This window comes from Aspergillus fumigatus, chromosome 6, assembly GCF_000002655.1.
Source record: "Aspergillus fumigatus Af293 chromosome 6, whole genome shotgun sequence".
Lineage (NCBI taxonomy): Eukaryota > Fungi > Ascomycota > Eurotiomycetes > Eurotiales > Aspergillaceae > Aspergillus > Aspergillus fumigatus.
The window spans coordinates 3467076-3486106 of NC_007199.1; the positions used below are offsets into that span (position 1 = coordinate 3467076).

At 50.9% G+C, this 19031-nt stretch overlaps 4 protein-coding genes and 1 non-coding gene across 5 annotated transcripts; 4 read left to right on the forward strand and 1 right to left on the reverse strand.

The window, feature by feature from the left end:
• Positions 1 to 748: 748 nt before the first annotated feature.
• On the forward strand, positions 749 to 3923 carry AFUA_6G13640 (uncharacterized protein). Its single transcript, XM_077805118.1, has 3 exons — positions 749 to 1805; positions 2240 to 3263; positions 3319 to 3923. Exons 1-2 carry the CDS (start codon positions 1562 to 1564, stop codon positions 2986 to 2988), a joined length of 993 nt encoding a protein of 330 aa, XP_077661249.1. The 5' UTR covers positions 749 to 1561; the 3' UTR covers positions 2989 to 3263; positions 3319 to 3923.
• Positions 3924 to 3949: 26 nt separating this feature from the next.
• Positions 3950 to 7885, forward strand: AFUA_6G13650 (putative nuclear serine protease HtrA2/Nma111). Its single transcript, XM_746148.2, has 4 exons — positions 3950 to 4902; positions 4955 to 7255; positions 7312 to 7509; positions 7558 to 7885. Exons 1-4 carry the CDS (start codon positions 4120 to 4122, stop codon positions 7729 to 7731), a joined length of 3456 nt encoding a protein of 1151 aa, XP_751241.2. The 5' UTR covers positions 3950 to 4119; the 3' UTR covers positions 7732 to 7885.
• A 2691-nt stretch (positions 7886 to 10576) lies between these two features.
• Positions 10577 to 10647, forward strand: tG(GCC)10. The gene has a single exon. It is a non-coding gene (tRNA).
• Positions 10648 to 10892: 245 nt separating this feature from the next.
• On the reverse strand, positions 10893 to 15386 carry AFUA_6G13660 (uncharacterized protein). Its single transcript, XM_077805119.1, has 5 exons — positions 15026 to 15386; positions 14879 to 14969; positions 12118 to 14814; positions 11772 to 12062; positions 10893 to 11714 (listed from the first exon to the last, which is right to left on the reverse strand). The coding sequence occupies exons 1-5, from the start codon at positions 15202 to 15204 to the stop codon at positions 11136 to 11138; spliced, it is 3837 nt and encodes a 1278-aa protein (XP_077661250.1). The 5' UTR covers positions 15205 to 15386; the 3' UTR covers positions 10893 to 11135.
• A 624-nt stretch (positions 15387 to 16010) lies between these two features.
• On the forward strand, positions 16011 to 18979 carry AFUA_6G13670 (uncharacterized protein). Its single transcript, XM_746150.2, has 7 exons — positions 16011 to 16584; positions 16709 to 16732; positions 16793 to 16909; positions 16972 to 17003; positions 17058 to 17175; positions 17231 to 17427; positions 17499 to 18979. Exons 1-7 carry the CDS (start codon positions 16545 to 16547, stop codon positions 17985 to 17987), a joined length of 1017 nt encoding a protein of 338 aa, XP_751243.2. The 5' UTR covers positions 16011 to 16544; the 3' UTR covers positions 17988 to 18979.
• The last annotated feature ends 52 nt before the right edge of the window (positions 18980 to 19031 follow it).

Here is a 19031-nt window from a genome sequence, read left to right on the forward strand (position 1 = left end):
TCGGGCGCTACGTGGCCCATGTTAAAAAAAAGTGCTTCAGATGGGAACCATGACTGTTCAGTCCAGATGCCCTGACGCCGTAACTCTATCAGGTGAGTACAACTCTCCCATCACACGAACATCATATGCTTCTTAATTGTGGAAACTGAGCCAATATTGTTTTAGCTGACAAGCCGCAGCACAATCCATGAATGAGTTGTCCTAGACTCGACGTAGGTTGAGAAACGGAGACCATGGATGGCAAGCCTTCCGTCGGTCCAGTCAGCCAGCCAGCCGAGACTTGTCGAATGACAGATCAACAAAATCGATGAGACAAGGGCATCGTTACCTGATTTGGACCTCTCGGAAGTCTAAAATCATATCCAGGAAATGGAGACAGGAGACTAGAGACCCTGGTGTGTTTTCTCAAGCTCATAATGGCTATATGCCACACTGGGGAATGATGATTGATTTAGCATGCAATATGTGATCCATCATAAGTCAGCTGTCACTGTCAGTGTCGCTAAGGCCATCCACAGCGGATCGGGCTCAGGTCTGTGAATGAAGAAGTTCTGGAAAGAACTTCAGCATCGATAGAGCCCCCATTAATCCAACCGTTGTTCGGAGAGGTAAGGGAATAATTTGCAGTGGTCTTGAAGTGATGGATATTTGTTAGATATTCTGTGTCCACCTATCTACATTATATTATAATGTGACATCTTCGGATAGTTGCAGTCGATGAATCTTCTCGGCTGACCTCTTTTAGGGAAGCCTCAACACTAGGAACGGAGTTCTCTCCGTACCCCGTATCACCATGTCCTTTGTAAAATACGGGCAGAGCAAATCCCGCTGGTATTCTGTATTTTACCCGTATGAGACTTACGTATCGTAACGCCGTAGCAATCTCTTTCTTTGATCTCCCATCTTCCAGTTCGCTATATCAGACAAAAAGATTCTTATCGTCCGATCGAGTCAGAGGCATCATGAACGTAGTTCCATAGACTTTACTTGCAACTACCAGGTCGTCTAAGATTGCACTGTGTACTCCATACCAAACCGCTGCAAATTTAACTTCGGTACCTAGTCTGTTACTTGTGTTCGGTGAACCAATAATCCCGTTCCGAAACGTAGTGGTCGATGAAATTGATTTGCCCCAGCAAAAGAAAACTGCTCCAGAGTCGATCTTGTCTCTTTGCCAAATGAACTAACCGTTCACCCCTTAATCTGGTTGAATCCGACTCCTGAAAAGCACCATTTCTTTGAGCCAATCATTCTTGGCCTTGGCCCTTTCCTCCTGACTCATCTGACGAGTCAGAGTGTCAAATCGCTGTCTACGGTTTCTACCTTAGCTAAGCTGGTCTTGTCACTTCGCAGATTATTCTGGCGCTCTAACTGGGGCCCTGCCTATCGTCCGTGCGGTGCCTTACTTCAACTTTTTTTGCGCATCCCCCTTCGTCCAGCAAATTAATATAGGTCGAGCGGGAAGAAAGACCGCCGAGCGTACCACTGGGGACAAAATTTCTCCAGGAGTCAAATCACTAAGGTACTGCGTTCGGACCAGACCAACTTTGAATAAGGAAAAATGGATCCCAACGCTACCGGCTACCCTTCTCTGCAGCAACAACAGCAGCAACAGCAGCACAACGCGGGCTATCCTGTCACCTCACAGAGCCCACACGCACAGCAGTTCCCTTTCTATCCAAATGCTATGCCCACCTCCTCATTTCCCCAATCCAAGACGCCGGTCCAACAACCACATCAGCAGCATTCTTTCGGTCCCGTCCCTCTGCAACCTGGCGGTCCCGGTGGAGCTATGATGCCGTCTGGTACGTTGACTTGTGATCCCCTTGGCCGTTTTTTCTAGTTTATCTTTTCTTTTTCTGCTTTTTCCTTTTCGTGTCGTCCAGCCATTCACCGACCGTCCTTCTGCGTAGGGTGCATTGTCCCCTCGGTCTGGTCCCTCGGTCATCTTGTCGATCGAGTACTTGCGCTTGCTATTCTTAAGCTTGATTTGTTATGAATGAACTTTGATTCAGCTGTCTTCCACAGTCCAAATCCCTGATGGATGCCATGAAATTCCTGTCCTACCTGTGTGGGCCATTAGCCTAACACCGTTCCTGAACACCTCCCCCTGCCCCGTTTTCATATCTAGAAAGTATCTGCGGAGTATCCAGTCGCACTACTTCTTCGGATGGACGCCCTGGAGGATTTAGGCTCTTAGGAAAACCGCTAACGTGATGTGCAATTTCCCGCTTTGCAGGTCCCCACGGCAATTTCTCTGCTGCTTTCACCCAACCTCCTGTTCCAGCCACTCTTAGCCAGTTCGTGCCGCATCAGGGCACCCCGACTTCGAACATGTCCCCGAGTGCGGCGCAAAACCTGACACAGAACATGGCTTCGGTCGCTGCGAACAGCATGCTTCCAGCACAACAGCAACAACAGCAACAACAGCAACATCAACAACAACAACAACAACGCCCTTCCCAGCAGCCAAATCAACAGCAAGGATCCGTCCCAACAGCAGCACAGAGTCCGGCGGCAGCAGCGCGAGAGAAGGCTCGTGTCTCAACCCTCCTGGATATCAACTCCATCTTGCTGCAAGAGGTCATCAATCTGCAGGCGGCTGGTAAGGCTGGAGGACCTCCCAGCCAACAAGCATCGCAAGAGAACAATCCATCACCAACGTCCGACCAGGCGGCCGACGCAGCCAAGGGCCCGACACAAAAGCCCAGTCTCGAGTATGTTGAGTGTATGCGCCGTCTCCAGGCCAATTTGGCGTACCTGGCGACTATTGCCGATCGAGCGAAGAAGTCGGGTGGTGTGGCTCCCGCTGCCCCTGCCATCATGACCCCGCCTCCCAATTTGCCAGCGGTCAACGAGCTCTACCACAAGTTGAATGAGCTGTTCCGGCCATTGAAAGGCGCCGTGGGTACACCCCAACCTAGCCCGCAAGGTATGCCTGGCAACACCAAACCCAGCCCGTCGCCCGCGGCCGAGTCAGCGGTTTGAATATGGGCTCTTGTAGGGTCCATTCAGCCCTGGAATCAGGTTTGGAATAGCAATCGGCCAGTGCACGAAAGGCAACAAAAAAGTCAACGCCCCTCGTTATGAGGTTACCTGCGCTGTTCTCGGCGTTCAATCCACTCGGCGCTAGGCTGATTACATACCCGGGGTCGGCATGAGTGGTCATTGCTGGGCTGGGATTACGCATTTTACGCAGACACGTTGCGCCAGGCGACACTCGATAACACTGCGGAACATGCGACTTGGGTCCAGACTTTTAAGTGAGAGACGACAGACCACGAATAATCGCTCGGCCGTTTGTTAACCGGAGGACAGAAACCCAGGATTCTCTTCATAGCCATCACCCGACTCTTCTATTCTTCGGTTTCCACCAAGAAGCAGTACAAGGGGTCTCTTTCATCTAACCTTCTTATCTACAACAAACTGGCTCCAGCCGGCCACCGCGTTGAACCTGCAGTGTTTAACACCAAGCGCTGGAAGGGCCTCAGGGATCTCTTTGGCGCTATCGGCACTGTCCTTTCCCTGTCCTGTGTATGTGGGAGCGGGACTTGGGATTGATGTACTGTCTCCGGGTATTGTAGGTGATTTGCGAGGATAAGGCAGTGAAATATATTCTTTTGACTTGAATCTACTTGTATACTAGGAAGTGATGTATATTAATGCTCCACAAGAGGGCCTGGCTGCTTGGGGTCTGTTCCGGATGTGACGTTGCCATGACAGTAATCGTGGGATTTGTGCTGCTTCACATGTAGAAGACCAGGGTAGAACAACAATTCAATTCGGACGACGATCCGCTCTAATTGCAATCGATATGTCCCGGTGGCTCTCTCTTCAAAATCTACCTTGAGCTATGCAGTAGAAACGGTCAGAAGACAGCACGACGACGACTGCGCATCATCACTTGACTGTCGGGCAAGGGTCTTGCCCAATCAGTGGTCTGCGCTGCGACTGTCCGCCCTGCAAAAAAAAAGACCCTTGGAAGCTCTGGAGTTTGAGTGCCTGACACTTCTTCTCCCTACTAACCTTCGTCTCACCCTCCTCTTTCTTTCATTCTTTGCTTCTTTCCCCTCTTCTATCCCTAAGGTAGTAGCTGACTTGGAGGGGGGTGTCTTGTGAATGTCTTGCGTCTTGTTTCCTTTCTACAGAAGGAGCCCGCCGGTCGCTACTACTATCGCTGATATTACTGCTACTTCCGCCTCCGCGCCGCCCTCATCGCTATACTCCTCTGCACCTCGAATTTCTACGCAGTCTGTTCGATTCTCCTGGAGTGGTTCACAATCGCCTAGTGTCTATAGTGTTACGTCTGTATCGCCACATAAGCAGTTCGCTCGTCGCCGGCCGCATCCACATCTTCTCTGGCGGTGGACTAGCGTCGCAACACCTGTCATACACAGCAATCCTGGGGCAAACAACCGATTACTTTCCTCTCTCGCACCTTTCGCTCGCTCTCGTCCGTCCCTGTCTCAGCCTGCTTCTCGAAAGAGCATGGATCTGAATGGCGAAACCAGCACAAAGCGCAAGCGCAGCTCCGTCGCCGCCCCCGCCGAGCGCCCAGCCAAACACTTGAAACCCGGGAACTCGACATTAACGCCTGGGGACGCGACGCCCGCGAACGGCACCGTATACAATGTCGAGGATGAGGAGGATACAGGCCGGGTGATGCCTATCGGCCCCGCACAGGCGGATTCGCCCGAGTGGCAGGCTACTATCGAGAAGGTGGTCAAGAGCGTGGTGTCGATCCATTTCTGCCAGACTTGTTCGTTTGATACGGACTTGTCGATGAGTAGTCAGGCAACGGGGTTTGTGGTCGATGCTGAGCGCGGGTATATCCTGACGAATCGCCATGTGGTTTGCGCCGGGCCGTTCTGGGGTTATTGTATATTTGATAATCATGAGGAGGTGAGTAGGGTCTTATAGGGCTGAATATGTAGTGCTGACATGCATTATTTAGTGCGACGTGCATCCGGTTTATCGAGATCCCGTGCACGACTTTGGTATTCTGAAGTTCAATCCCAAGGCCATTCGGTACATGGAATTGACTGAGCTCAAGCTTCGGCCGGAGGCGGCCCGTGTGGGATGTGAGATTCGAGTTGTGGGCAACGATGCTGGGGAGAAGCTGAGCATTCTGTCTGGTGTCATCAGCCGGCTCGACAGAAATGCGCCGGAGTATGGTGACGGTTACTGTGATTTTAATACGAACTACATTCAGGCCGCAGCAGCCGCCAGTGGTGGCAGTTCCGGCAGTCCTGTCGTTAATATCGACGGTCATGCAATTGCTTTACAGGCTGGAGGTCGCGCGGATGGTGCGGCCACGGACTATTTCCTTCCCCTAGACCGCCCCCTCCGCGCGCTGGAGTGCATCCGACGCGGTGAGCCTGTCACCCGGGGTACGATTCAGACACAGTGGATCCTCAAACCTTTTGACGAGTGTCGTCGCTTAGGATTGACACCCGAGTGGGAGGCTGCTGTCCGCAAAGCCTCGCCGCATGAGACCAGTATGTTGGTGGCTGAGATCATATTACCCGAAGGGCCTGCAGATGGAAAGCTCGAAGAAGGAGATGTCCTACTGCAGGTTAACGGGGAGCTCCTTACGCAGTTCATCCGATTGGACGATATCCTTGATTCAAGTGTCGGGAAGACGGTACGTTTGCTGGTTCAGAGAGGCGGTCAGAATGTTGAGGTAGAATGTGAGGTGGGCGATCTGCATGCCATCACACCAGACCGTTTTGTCACGGTAGCCGGTGGCACTTTCCACAATCTATCCTATCAGCAGGCCCGGCTTTATGCCATTGCCGCACGAGGAGTGTATGTTTGCGAAGCAGCAGGCTCTTTCAAGTTGGAGAATACCCTGTCGGGGTGGATTATTGATGCTGTGGACAAACGCCCGACCCGAAATTTAGACGAGTTCATTGAAGTAATGAAGACGATTCCGGATCGAGCTCGGGTGGTCATCTCGTATCGTCATATTCGAGATCTTCACACCCGTGGTACCAGCATCGTGTACATAGACCGCCATTGGCATCCCAAGATGCGAATGGCCATTCGGAACGATGAGACGGGTCTATGGGACTTTTCTGATCTCGCCGACCCCGTGCCAGCTGAAACGCCGGTTCCTAGGAAAGCCGACTTCATTCAACTCGACGGAGTCAGTCAGCCTGCGGTTGCAGATATCGTGCGCAGCTTTGTACGTGTCTCCTGCACCATGCCCTTGAAGCTCGATGGGTACCCGCAAGCCAAGAAAACCGGTTTCGGGTTGGTGATCGATGCTGGAAAAGGCCTGGTTGTGGTGTCCAGAGCTATTGTTCCCTATGATCTGTGTGACATCAACATTACAGTGGCCGATTCGATCATTGTTGTGGCCAAGGTTATCTTCATGCATCCTCTACAGAACTATACCATCATCCAATATGACCCCAGTCTGGTACAGGCTCCTGTCCAGAGCGCCGAGTTGAGCACCGAGTACATCAAGCAGGGCCAGGAGACCATCTTCGTGGGCTTCAATCAGAACTTCCGCATCGTGGTGGCCAAGACAGCGGTCACCGACATCACCACCGTCTCGATTCCCGCGAATGCCTCGGCGCCGCGCTACCGGGCGATCAACCTGGATGCCATCACGGTTGACACGGGCCTGAGTGGGCAGTGCACAAATGGTGTGCTGATTGGGGAAGATGGAGTCGTCCAGGCTTTGTGGCTCAACTATCTGGGAGAGCGCACCCCAAACTCTCACAAGGATGTGGAATACCATCTCGGTTTCGCCACGCCGGCGCTCCTGCCCGTTACATCCAAGATTCAGCAGGGGATCATTCCCAAGCTGCGAATCCTCAACATGGAGAGCTATGTGGTTCAAATGAGTCAGGCCCGCATCATGGGTGTCTCGGAAGAGTGGATCCAGAAGGTAGCACAGGCAAATCCGTCGCGGCACCAGCTCTTCATGGTGCGCAAAGTCGACTGTCCTCCGCCGCAGTTTACGTCCAATGCGGACTCCTTACAAGAAGGGGACATCATCTTAACCTTGGACGGTCAACTGATCACTCGCGTCTCTGAGTTGGACAAGATGTATGAGAAGGAGGTTCTTGACGCCCTTATCGTGCGCAACGGACAGGAGATTCATCTCAAGTTACCAACGGTACCTACCGAGGACCTGGAGACCGACCGTGCTGTTGTGTTCTGCGGTGCTGTGCTGCAGAAGCCACACCACGCGGTACGTCAGCAAATTTCCAAGCTGCACAGCGAGGTGTATGTCAGTGCAAGGGTATGTTCAACATTGTACTTAAAGTTTAATGTAGCCATGGTACTAACCTTCTCCAGAGTCGCGGTTCGCCGGCGTATCAATATGGCCTGGCACCGACAAATTTCATCACCGCCGTGAATGGCGTTTCGACGCCGAACCTTGACAGCTTCGTCAGGGAAGTCAGCATGATTCCAGACAATACATACTTCCGTCTGCGTGCTGTGACCTTTGACAACGTGCCATGGGTTGTCACGATGAAGAAGAACGATCATTACGTAGGTTATCTCTTTTCCTCTGTTGGATATTTGCTGACTGCGGGACAGTTCCCCATGTCCGAATACGTCAAAGACCCGTCGCAGCCACTTGGATGGCGCACGGTATCCCACGAGAGAGACAGGCACAAGGATGGCATCACCCCTGACGCAGCCAATCTCAATCCAGACGCCATGGACGAGGTGTACGAAGAGGTCAGCGACGTTGAACCGGAGGTTGATTGAGATGGTTTGGACAGGCTTGTAACTATCAATGCATTGTAGGACTGAGTCCTGCTGAACACAATGTATGTATGTAGATAGGGTCCCTGCCCGTGTAACTCCTTGTAGATATCATGATAAAATACCAAACTCATCAACGATGCACGTTGGATATAGATGTCTCATCTGAGGACTCGAATTAGTTCGGGACTCTCGATCCTCTGGCCAAGTCCTACTTTGTGACTATCCACGTATCCGGAGACTCGAGGTATTCACACAATATGGATCTAATTTCAAGTGAGTGGATGAACAGTGAACATTCCGACCTTTACTACCAACCTGCTCAAGCTATTACCTTTGGCCCCCTCCCTTACTTTTCTATGAACATTATCACTTCTCCAGCTGCTCGTTGACTACTAATAGCCATTACATTGAATTACCAGCGACGACTTTTACTTCCTCAAACGGCCTGTCTGACTTCCGGCTCTAAAGTTACGAGTTACAACTTACAAGTCCCTTGCAAGAAGGCCCATATTGCCAGATGGATCGATCCGTCCCTCAGAACGCTGGTAAATCTGTCCCTGCCACTCCGTACGCATAGTAGTGAGCCAAGGCTGATGCTGATATATGATATCATCCTACTAGTGGGCCGAAGTCAAGTCAATCGGCCGAAGGAGAGGAATTTGCGGGCATAAGTATACCGGCAACGGCGAAGGTCTTGGAATGGTCAGGAAAATGCAAGTATACCTGCACTAGAGACCAAGCTCGAAAGGTTTCAGAGACAGCTCAAGGAGGCGGACGAGTAGTTCAAGCAGACGGACGACGAGCTCAGGGAGATGAAGGACCGTTTCAGCGAAGTCCACAAAGCATTCAATCGGCAAGCGCAAAACCGCCCCTCCTTGCACCGGTGCCGCTGCACGAACTCCCTCGGTTGAAACTGAGGTGGGTCGTGGCAGTCGTCGTTCTTCCGCCGTCAAACCTTCCGTCGTCGCACGTCCTTCCTCCATGGTCGATAAAGGCAAAGGGTTTCTGTCGAAACGCCCTCACGAGACTCCTAGCTTTAGTTCAACACACTCCAACAAGCGCCGCCGGAACCCCTTAGATGGGGGAATTCTCTCTTGGCCTGTGTCGATGGTTGATTCGAGAACTTGTATCGTCTTCGGCTGATCCGCTCCGATTTATCTCGCTTCGAGAAGTTTGTGGACAACAAGATCGCCGCCCTAGAGGCGGAACTCGCGAAGAACGAAGAGTCGGAGGAAGACAAAGAACAAGCATACTGGAATTAGGCGATCTTGGACCTCAACTTCAGAGGCTGAGGCGGAGGCTGAGATGGTTGAGCATAGCACCCATCGAGAACAGATAGACGTGAGGTTCTCTCTTCGTTATGTCGATATCAGGAGCGGGTTTCTCTCTACGTTCGAGGAGATTTCACGGGCGATGAGTCGACGGAAAGTCAAAAGGTCATCAACCGGGGAAACGTCGCCGCTCAGCACGGATTCTTCAAGTGGACGCCAAGCTATACGATCCAGAGGGCTTTATGGACGAACAAGGCGAGCCATTCTTACCACGCGAACTTTCTTGTAAAATCAAAGAGCCATGAAAGATTACATCAGCCCACTACTACCCAGTTCCTGTTCAGGCAAAAATGTGTGGTTCTCGAGAGCAAAGTATAATGCTGTGGAGAAAGTCATGGATTACTTCCCTAAGCCGGGAAATCTGACAATGGATCAGCGAGACAACTTTCTACAGTGAAGAGTGGGCCTTGTCTCTGCCTGTCGGTCTGTCGTCCGGAGCACTGCTCCACAGGGTTTCACTACGTTCATAATCAACCGAACCTTGGCAGACACCGCTGGTGTGAGCAAGGGATTCATGAGCCCGACGCCAGCGCTCCAAATACCTACGTGAAGTGGAAGCCTTGGAAGTGTTCTTGAGGGCTGCGGCAGTAATGCCAATGAAGCAATTGCCGAGATTGAAAGCCAGTTCATCACGGTCCCCAGCAAATCTGCGGCATTATGTGAGGACATCCAGAAAATCAGGATGAATAAAGTGGTTGTATAGTCAAAGATGATGAGCGTCCATGGTGACCAAGCTTAGCTGATCTGATGATCGGCCGCCATGATGAGAGACGAAGAGGTCTTTGACTCTGATCAAGAAGACGACAGTGAGGAAGCTGATAACGAGCAATGGCTCTCGCTGACATCGAATATATAAACAGCTTTGAGAAGGGTATCTACTCAAAACATGATTACCATTTGCTTCGGATATCCGTGAAGAGACGGATGACCACCCCTCTCACCATATACATCTGGAGGCCAGGACATAAAATGGGTGTTATTAGCGCCAATCAACCTCTACTCTGCAATGGCAGTAGACTCGTTGTATGATATAGGAAACCCTGTGTTCTACGGCCTATGGTCGTATGTACCACAGAATATGAAACTCAGAATTATATCCCAAGATCTCATAGGAAGGTTGCTTGCTTTATTGGTAAACGTAGTTGCTTAATATCGTAAAAGCCTATTACCCGATATCAGCGGCCAGACAGTACAGAAATCCGAGGCTTGAGACCATATGCTCTTCATCGATTCTCTAACTCCATAGTGCCTCATGAAGAGTCTGTAGGATATATGCCAGACTTTCCAGTAGAACCAAGTACATAGTACACAACGTTTCTGCCGAACCCGTAAACACTCGGTATAGAGTATCTGAGGGCGTCAATGGACTACCTAAATGACTATTGGTTTTCAAATCTCGTGGATTATACGTTGGTCCCCATTATTTTCCCTCACTGTACTGGAACTCTTATAGGAGGCATTGTAGTTTTCATATAAGGCTATATAATAAAGAAAAGTAGTCTTGTCAACAACTAGCATCATTGGTCTAGTGGTAGAATTCGTCGTTGCCATCGACGAGGCCCGTGTTCGATTCACGGATGATGCATTCTTTTTTTCACCTTCTGACACTAACACTTCACTTTGAGATACTTTTCTCCTTCTTCTCTCTGTCGCTTCCTTTTTGTCTTCATGTTCCTTTCCCCTTCTTTTCTGATTATTATTTTCTGACCTGTTTACATATCTGCTATTTCTAGCAGTTGTCTGAACGATGTTGTTGCGTGTGGCAGACACTATATATCTATCAATCAAATGGGCCGAACTACATACTATTATACCAGGCTATCGTGCTGGACTGAAACCCATGCCTCCGACCACATTAAAATATTAAACTCATCTATGATCGTGGAAATCTAAATGCTTGAATTATGTTCCCAATAATGCAACTACAAAGCTAATAGCATATCAACGACCCGCAAACGCCGCCAGGTATGCCAATCACCCAATTCCTTCCAGACTTCAGCTGTCGCTAGCAATGAAAACCCTCCAACATAAAGATTGAAGAAGTACCCGACCAAAATAAGACTGGAGGCAAAATTATGAGGTAAAGGTCCAGCCGCCGTTGAGCCTCAGCCGTTGACGTTCGGCGAGGTCACGCCGAATCTCCTCTTGGGTCAGTCCATCAGCACCAGACCAGTTGGCGCTGCTGGTACGCTCACGGAATTTCTTGATCTTCTTGTCCGCCTTGAATGTCTCCTCCAGTGAGAACGGAGCGATGGGACCAAAGATAGAGTCTGCCTCCATGCCTTCCTGCTGGCGAAGGATGTTCTCGAGCTCTTTGGGTTGAGCCCACTTGGGGACGGGGAGCATCTCCGCATCGGAGTCCTCGTCCTCACTATCGGTAGCAATCTCGGGAAGATGAATGTTCTCGCTGTTGGGATAGTTGGGAGATGGTTTCGCTGGTGCCCTTTGAGACGAGCTGGCGCCTGGAGTCTTATGCCCCGGCAGCTGAGGCGCGGCACTGCTTGGCTCTGCGAAGGGTATTTTGCCGCTTGCGTACTTTGCCATATCCATGGGGTGAGCCGGTCTTTGGGGCTGGGCGGTTTTGAAGATTGAAGAGCCTTGTTGATGCGTAGAAGTTTGTCCGTGGCCATACATGGGAGGTTTCATGGATTCCTGGAGTGCGAGATGAGCATACACGACCAGAGTGATTTGATATTGGTGGAAACCTACCTTGCGGATACCCGACTGTCTGATGGGCGGGGCCATTGTGGGTCGAATGGCGGACATAGGGTTGTGTTCGTCTTCAGTCTTCCTGCGCTTGGATTCGCCGGAAGGTTGGACAGTACTGGATTTCATAGCTACCGGACGGTAGCTGGCTTCCTCATCCAGCCCTCTCTTTGGTGGTTTGGCCGGATTGGGCTGAGGTGGGTTGATCGTCCGACTGAAAGGTTGAATCGATCCAAGCCGTGATGCGGGTCTGGCGGCCTGCGAAAGAGGTCTCTCTAGCTGGACAATTGAAGCCTAAAGTAGATGAAGAATCAGCATGGATTCAAAGCCACTCATGGAACTCACTCACACGTTCGCTAGTAGGTTGTTGACTACCCTGTCTTTCCAATCTCCGCGCATTTTCCTGTCTCCGCTTCTCGATCGCTTGTATCTGGGCGGCCTTCTTCGCGTCCTCAGCAGCAAGCCTTTCCCGGCGTTCAGCCTCTGCTCGGCTGCGCATTTCCTGACGCCGCAATTCTTCTTGCTGCTGAGCAGCTCGCTTGCGTTCTGCCTCACGTCTCTGCTCCTCCCTGCGGCGCGCCTCTCTTTCTTCCTGCTCCCTCTTCCTCTCATTCGCGAGCTGAACCTTGCGCTGCGATTGGCTGGAGACTGAGCTCTTGAAACTGCTATTTGAAGAGGCAGTATGTAAAGATGAATTGCTGGCCTTCTTCTTGAGAGTTGGCGGCTTGGACGCCGAGGGCGGTGCAGCGACAGAAGCACTGGGTTCCGGCCCGCTAGATGCCACAGAAGTGGATGTCAGTGGGATCTGGCGCGAAAGCGCGCTGCCAACACGAATAGAGACGGCCTGAGGCCTGGGTTTCTGGAGAACTTCGCGAGTGGGCTTAACAGGACGCCGATCGTTCTGTTTTGACTGCTGTTGGGAGACGGACATTCGGCTGGGTGGCCGAGAAACAGCCTCATGGCTGGGCTCGGGCTCTCTGGATTGATGTCTCTGTAGTGGCTGTGCCTTCTTCGAGCTGGCTGGAGCGGCGACTGCCGACGGAGGAGCGTTACGTTCTTCTTCCTCCATCCGCGCCCGTTCTTGAGCTATCTTTAATTGAAGGGCTTTCTGGCGTTCCTCTATCAGTGCTTTCTCCGCCTGCTCCTCTTCTCGATGACGATCTTCAAGCTCTTTTTGCTTGCGTTTTTCTTCCCTCTCCGTCGAGCTTCGCGTTCTGCGCCCTTCTTGTCGAGGGAGAGGACTAGATATCTGGACAGGCCGACGGTCTTGTGTTTCACGAGCAGCATTGCCACTTGCACTATTGTACGAATGCAGCCCGAGTTCATCAGGCGAGGACGCTTCCAATCTTGCTGCAGTTGCCACACTGCCAGTGTTCGTAAACAGACCCTTGGCAGATTTCATGATGGATTGGAGTTTCAACTTGGATGCACTCAGAGGGCCATCATGACGCTCGGCGGCGGGAGATCCCACTGGTGTTGTGGAAGCGTGGTGGCCCGCATTGGACACTGACGCACTCTTCTGATGGGAAGGCCGTTGGGGTGACGAATAAGCTGGTGTTGAGGACTTTTCACGGATCGATTCTGTGATGTTTCGGTTGCTGGCTCTCGCTGCGCCCGCGTCACTTCGATCCTGAGCTCGTGGTAGCGATACCTTCTCACTATATGGGCGACTCGTCTCATTCGTGGATTTGTTTATTTTTACTTCCGTTCTCGGGCTTCTGGGGGCATGTGCTTTCTTGGGAGACTCTATTAGCTTAATCCAGTCATCCTCGTCGATTGTCATAGGCTCCGGTGCTGCCGGCTCGCGGGATTCCAGATGGAGTACCTCTGACTTTGCACTGGCTGCTGGGAGCTCGGGATAAGCAACATGAGCGGAGGCTAGGCCTGTCACAGATGGGATGGACTTCGTGGGCCGCGAGGGCTGAAGTTTGCCAAGCATGCTAATCTTTTCGTGAAGTCTCTGAGTGGAAGACTTGGTATGGGCCTTGCTAGCTGTGGCGTCTGCTTCTGCCTCAATATCATCTTGCAGCTGAACACCCCTTCTACCTTCATCAATGTCCATACCGTCATCCAGAGCTGGCTCCTCATCCACAGCGGTATTTCTGTGTCCACCGGTCTGCCGACCAAATGAGCTAGGCCCTGCAGCATTGTTCACTCTAGCAATATCAACGTGGCTTGTGCGAGAGAGTCTCGAGCCACCCAAGCTCTTCTTCAACAGTGGCTCCCGTGCTGGGAGCGATGCAAAGCTCAGGCTGCTCTTGCGGATGGGAGGTCTTTCCGGAGTGGAGTTATCTGAAGGCGTGCCGATGTCATCCAGGGAGTCAAGAGGCGTGTCGTCCTTTTCATGGATCTCTTCTTCCACCGGAGCTGCTGGCTGTTTTGTTGAAGAAGACTTGGTTGGTGATGTTTGTGGTTCCGCCCGTGGCTTGGACTCGGACTTTGACTCGGCCTCTGGTTCCTGATCTGATGCCGAATCTGCCACGACGATTGCTTCCGGCTGCTTCTTCTCGGGTTGAGGCGTGGATGAAGCCGCCTTTTCCTGTCTTGACGTTGTCTCATTGTTGGTAGCTTGCACAGGCTTCTCCACAGGCTCAGCCGTCTCTCCGCGTTGGCGTACGTCTTCCTGAGCTGAGTGGAATGAAGCAGCTGTTGTACGACGATCAATAGACTGTCGCTGTGGTTGATTTTGATTTTCAATGGTGGTTACGGGCTCGTCTTCGAGAGGTTGTGTAGATGTCTGCGTCTCCGACTGCACTTGGGTGAGAACCACATCATCGTCCTGATCCTCCCCTTCGTCGTCCGGCATGCCATGGTAGCCCGAATCAGTGTTATACTGGGGGAACGAGTTCAAGTTCTGGGTTAAATCAGGGTATTGAGGCTGCAAGGCATTCTCTGCGGTGTCCCTCGTCTTGGCTGGAGAGACTTTTGGCTCCGATGGCGTAGTTGTGATCGGCGCGGCGGTGGGTTTGACGGGCGAACGGGCAGGGCTGACATTACGACTGCGGTCTCCTTGATTATGGGATGTTGTGAAGATTTCACTCAAAGGCTGTCATCGGTCAGTACGAATAATCAACGGTCATCAAACATGGCGATGAGTGCGGCCAACGTACAATTCTGTTCTCATTTACATTTCGCTTCCGTGCTGTGCGAGGTGTCTTACCCCGGAGTTTTCCAGGAGTTTTGAACACATCAGTAAGATTGCTATCTTGCAGTCAGCAAGGGTCGACGGTTTGATTGAGATGTAGATCAGAACGCACAATTGATTGCTGGAGAACACCTCTGCCATGTGCTCATTCAACCAATCCATTTCATGGCGCACAGGATACTCAATCTCTTCCATCTCCTGATTGACCAGCTGCGCAAAGTTCTCCTTCTCGGTTGAAATCCATGCTGCAGAACCCACAGGCTTCTGCACCCTCGGTCCGGCAGGCGCCATGGTGATGTAAACAAATGCGATAGGAAGGATTTACTGGGCGGTTGCGGGGTGAATCAGTGTAATCACGTAAAGGGCCAAAACGCCCGTTCTGAGGAGTCAGGACCAGGCGAGGTAATCATCGATTTATGGCGTGGTGCGGCTAATGTTTGTTGGAGAACAATGTGCTGCGGTCTCTCGTCGTTGGCTGAAGTCAACATCAAAACATCTCGGACGCGTGAGTCCCGCCAGATCACGTGATGCTCTACATCATGAAGTCTGCCTGATTTTGCTGGCATCTACTCCGTAGATAGATCCATTCTAATAATACGCTGCGATTCCTCGATGCAATGACGCTCATATTCGCTCCTTCTTAAATAGCCAGCAGCTCGCTACAGAGGTCATTTATGGGCGAAGCCTGCACCAGACTCTCTCGTTCTGCAGTCGTTTGATCCCTTGCTTCCAGCAGAGGAATCTACTGGTGTTGGTGAGCCTCTCAGCCTTGATTACTGCCTCCTCCAGCGGGAAACACTGCCAGAACTGAGAAGAGTCAAAATGGATTGAGAAATTAGAGATCTGAGCTTTTGGCCAGGACTCTAGAGATCATTGTGAGATCATAGGTAATTTGACGGTTTCCACCATTCGCCCATCTACACGGGACTTGTTTTGCAGCCACAATTCTCGAGAGATCTCAACACCTAGGAAATTATAATAAAGTCTGGATACAAATGAACAATGACCTTTGTATGTAGTAGTACAGCAGTAGCACTGGAACTTTGATTTCATGGATATGATACTTGCCAAGTTTGCAGAGTGTGGCGATAGAGTGCCCCTATACTGTGTATGTCATCACTAGCAAATCAGTGCCGCTATCACATGTCGAAGGAGCCCAGAAATATTAACGGTAGCTCTGTCACCTCCCGTCATGTACGGAGAAGGGAGAAGTCACATTTTTGCTTCGAGATGAGAAACAATTAGTGAACGATAAATGGCATCCATTACTACAGAATAATACTCGAGTGGATAATCCCCTTAACTCGACAAGAGAGAAAGGGCAGTGAAGCACCACGACCAGACAAGCCCAAACCTGTCCGGGCTCGCTTGTATTGCATCACCACCAAAACAGACCGGATCGAACCAGACTAGACCAAAGCACGACCCTCTCCTTATCTTTTTTCTTCTGTTGCTGGGCCCATCCATCTCCGTTCATTCCTCTCTCATCATTTTCTTTCCCCAATACTCCTAATCTCATCGATTTTTATCTCTTCAAATCCGGAACTTCATTTCTCACGGAATTCCTGACAACACAATCATCCTCATACTCTGTGGCCCAAGTTCTAGAGCATTCCACACAAATTTCCGCCATGGCCGAAGGTGACGTGAGCTATCCTAATCCTAACGGCAGTAAGGTACGGTTGGAGTAGACATTGGCAACTTCACTTGGAGACAGATATGCTAACTACGACTGCTATCTATAGTTTGTCATTTCCCTACGGCCTAGCATACACAGACTGACCTTACAATCCAGGCATCAGAGATGCTGTGACGAATGGTACAGAATGTACTCAACTGATAGCGGAGGGATCAAAGTTCTAACAAGTTTGCTTTGCAGGTCCTGTTATTGAAAATATCAAGTCCGAGGCCTCGCGTACCCAAGAGGAATTGCGCGACCTGAGATATTCGAGCTCAACTCCGTCAACGACCACTGCGACCGGCCAGCCCCTGACATGTATGTCATGCAATATCAAGTCAAGGCAACAACCTCAGAAGACAGAGCTAATGATCGCATAGACTATCATTCCTTGCTTTACAGACTCCTAAGCGTGAGTTATCTCCTGGTCTGGTCTCAATCTTATATATCTGCTGACATGCACCAGTGGGAGCAACCCAGAGCTACTGCCGTTTCCTTCGTGAGCGTCATCGCCTTTATCTTTGCCGCCCGTTACTTGCCCCTTCTTCGTTGGTTCTTCAAGTTTACGTATCTGGCTTTGGGATGTGAGTTGCTATTGGTTGGTGCGTTTTTGCGATCGCTGGCTGATTGAGATGGTAGTCACTGCTGCGGCCGAAATCGGTGGTCGTCTTGTGCTGTCACAGGGCCTCGCCAGCTCATTCCGTCCTCGCAAATACTATACTGTCCCCAAGGAAACCGTTGAGGCAGTCTTGGAGGACCTCGAACAGCTCGTCGACTTCCTTCTTCTTGAGTTCCAGCGTATTCTGTTCGCCGAGAATGTTGTCCACACTGTTGCCGTATGTTTAGACTCGAATCTACTACTCAAATATCCTTTAAAGGACGGACTCAGCGCTGACGGCAATTGCAGGCTTTCTCTGCTGCCTTTACTGCCTACTGGCTGATCAAGTTTCTCCCATTCTGGGGATTGTCTCTGATTGCAGTCACCATCGCCTATCTTGGGCCTCTTGTCTACATCAACAACCGCGAAGTCATTGATGCTCAAATTGAGAATGCCCATGCAATGATCAACTCCCAAGCGCACCAGTTGAAGGACCTCGCTGAGGAACGTACCCATCATGCCACCGGTCTCGTGAAGCAGTACGTTGGTGACTACAGCGCCAAGGCTCAGGAGTACATTGGCCACCGTCGCAGTACTTCACCAGAAGCTACCAAGGCTGCCGGTCCTGTTGTCAAGAAGGAACCTAGTGCCGAAGCCATTGTCAAGCAGGAGCCCATCCCCGAACCCGTCATCAAGACAACAGACTTCCCGGAGGCCCCAAAGCAGGAGCCGGTAGCAGAACCGATTGAGCACAATCGCCAGCCTCTGGAGACCAGGGAGCCTTTGCTGGCTGCTTAAGTGCGCAATTTTGTCTCATTGCTCGTCTATTGACCTGCCAGTCAGGACATGAATTATGCTAACAGGCAAGCGATCTAGTATTGCTCTGCGAATTGAGTTTGGGTAGAATTGGATTGTACATTGTGGCTCGGGACGGATGGTTCGGCGTGCATGATGTTAAGATGGTATGATTTCTCAGGGTTTCTATTTTCTATTTTCCCTTTACAAGGGTATTCCTTTCCGCTGTGCAGTTGAGTCTGCGTTGACCCTCAGGTTTCTTGCCTAAAAGCTTCACCATCAGTATCTTGTGATTCATATGTAATTCTTTTGTTCCCTTCGTTTTCTTCTTTCTTTCTCCTAGTTTTCTTGTGTTTCTTATATCGTTGTATCCAAGAAGCGCATCCGCGTGCTAAATGACATACGCTACGATCCGCGTCGTATTTGTTGACTTGTCTGCATCATGTCGACTTGGGCCTTCTCTTCCTTGACTGCGAAGGTCTGATCCATCGGTCAATCTCTCCTGTTCTGGTTCCAACTATGCCAATACGAAGTAACGGTTTCAACCTTCAATTTTCAACCCATGGCAGCCTCAAGGCCCATCAGTGTAATGACTCCGACTCGCCTCTTCCCAGACAATCCTGCATCAATCCGGACCAAAGTTCACAAAGCGTAGTACTTTGTTACTAATACATCCAAACGGATCATAACGTTCTCCGTATTCTGTAGTAAGCGGGATGACCTCGCTCCTTTCCACCAATTTACCCCAGATTGAGAGACGTCACACAAGTGTTGCCTGAGCTGTTTTATGATGCCACAGTCGACAGGGATCATCCCGTCCTGAATCTAACTGGGGACACCCGGTAATGTTGTATTTTGCAGCGGGCGTGCTTGACTGCGTGTTGCATGTCATGCCATGCCATGTATAATGCCAGATATATTTATTAAGGAGTTAACTAGGCTCCAGTACAACCCCAGGTTGTATGTAGGTATAGTCCAATGTAACATGGAGTCCCTGACACATGGGTTGGGAGGCTGGGGAAGAGACGTCGATGCATCGCACTCTGG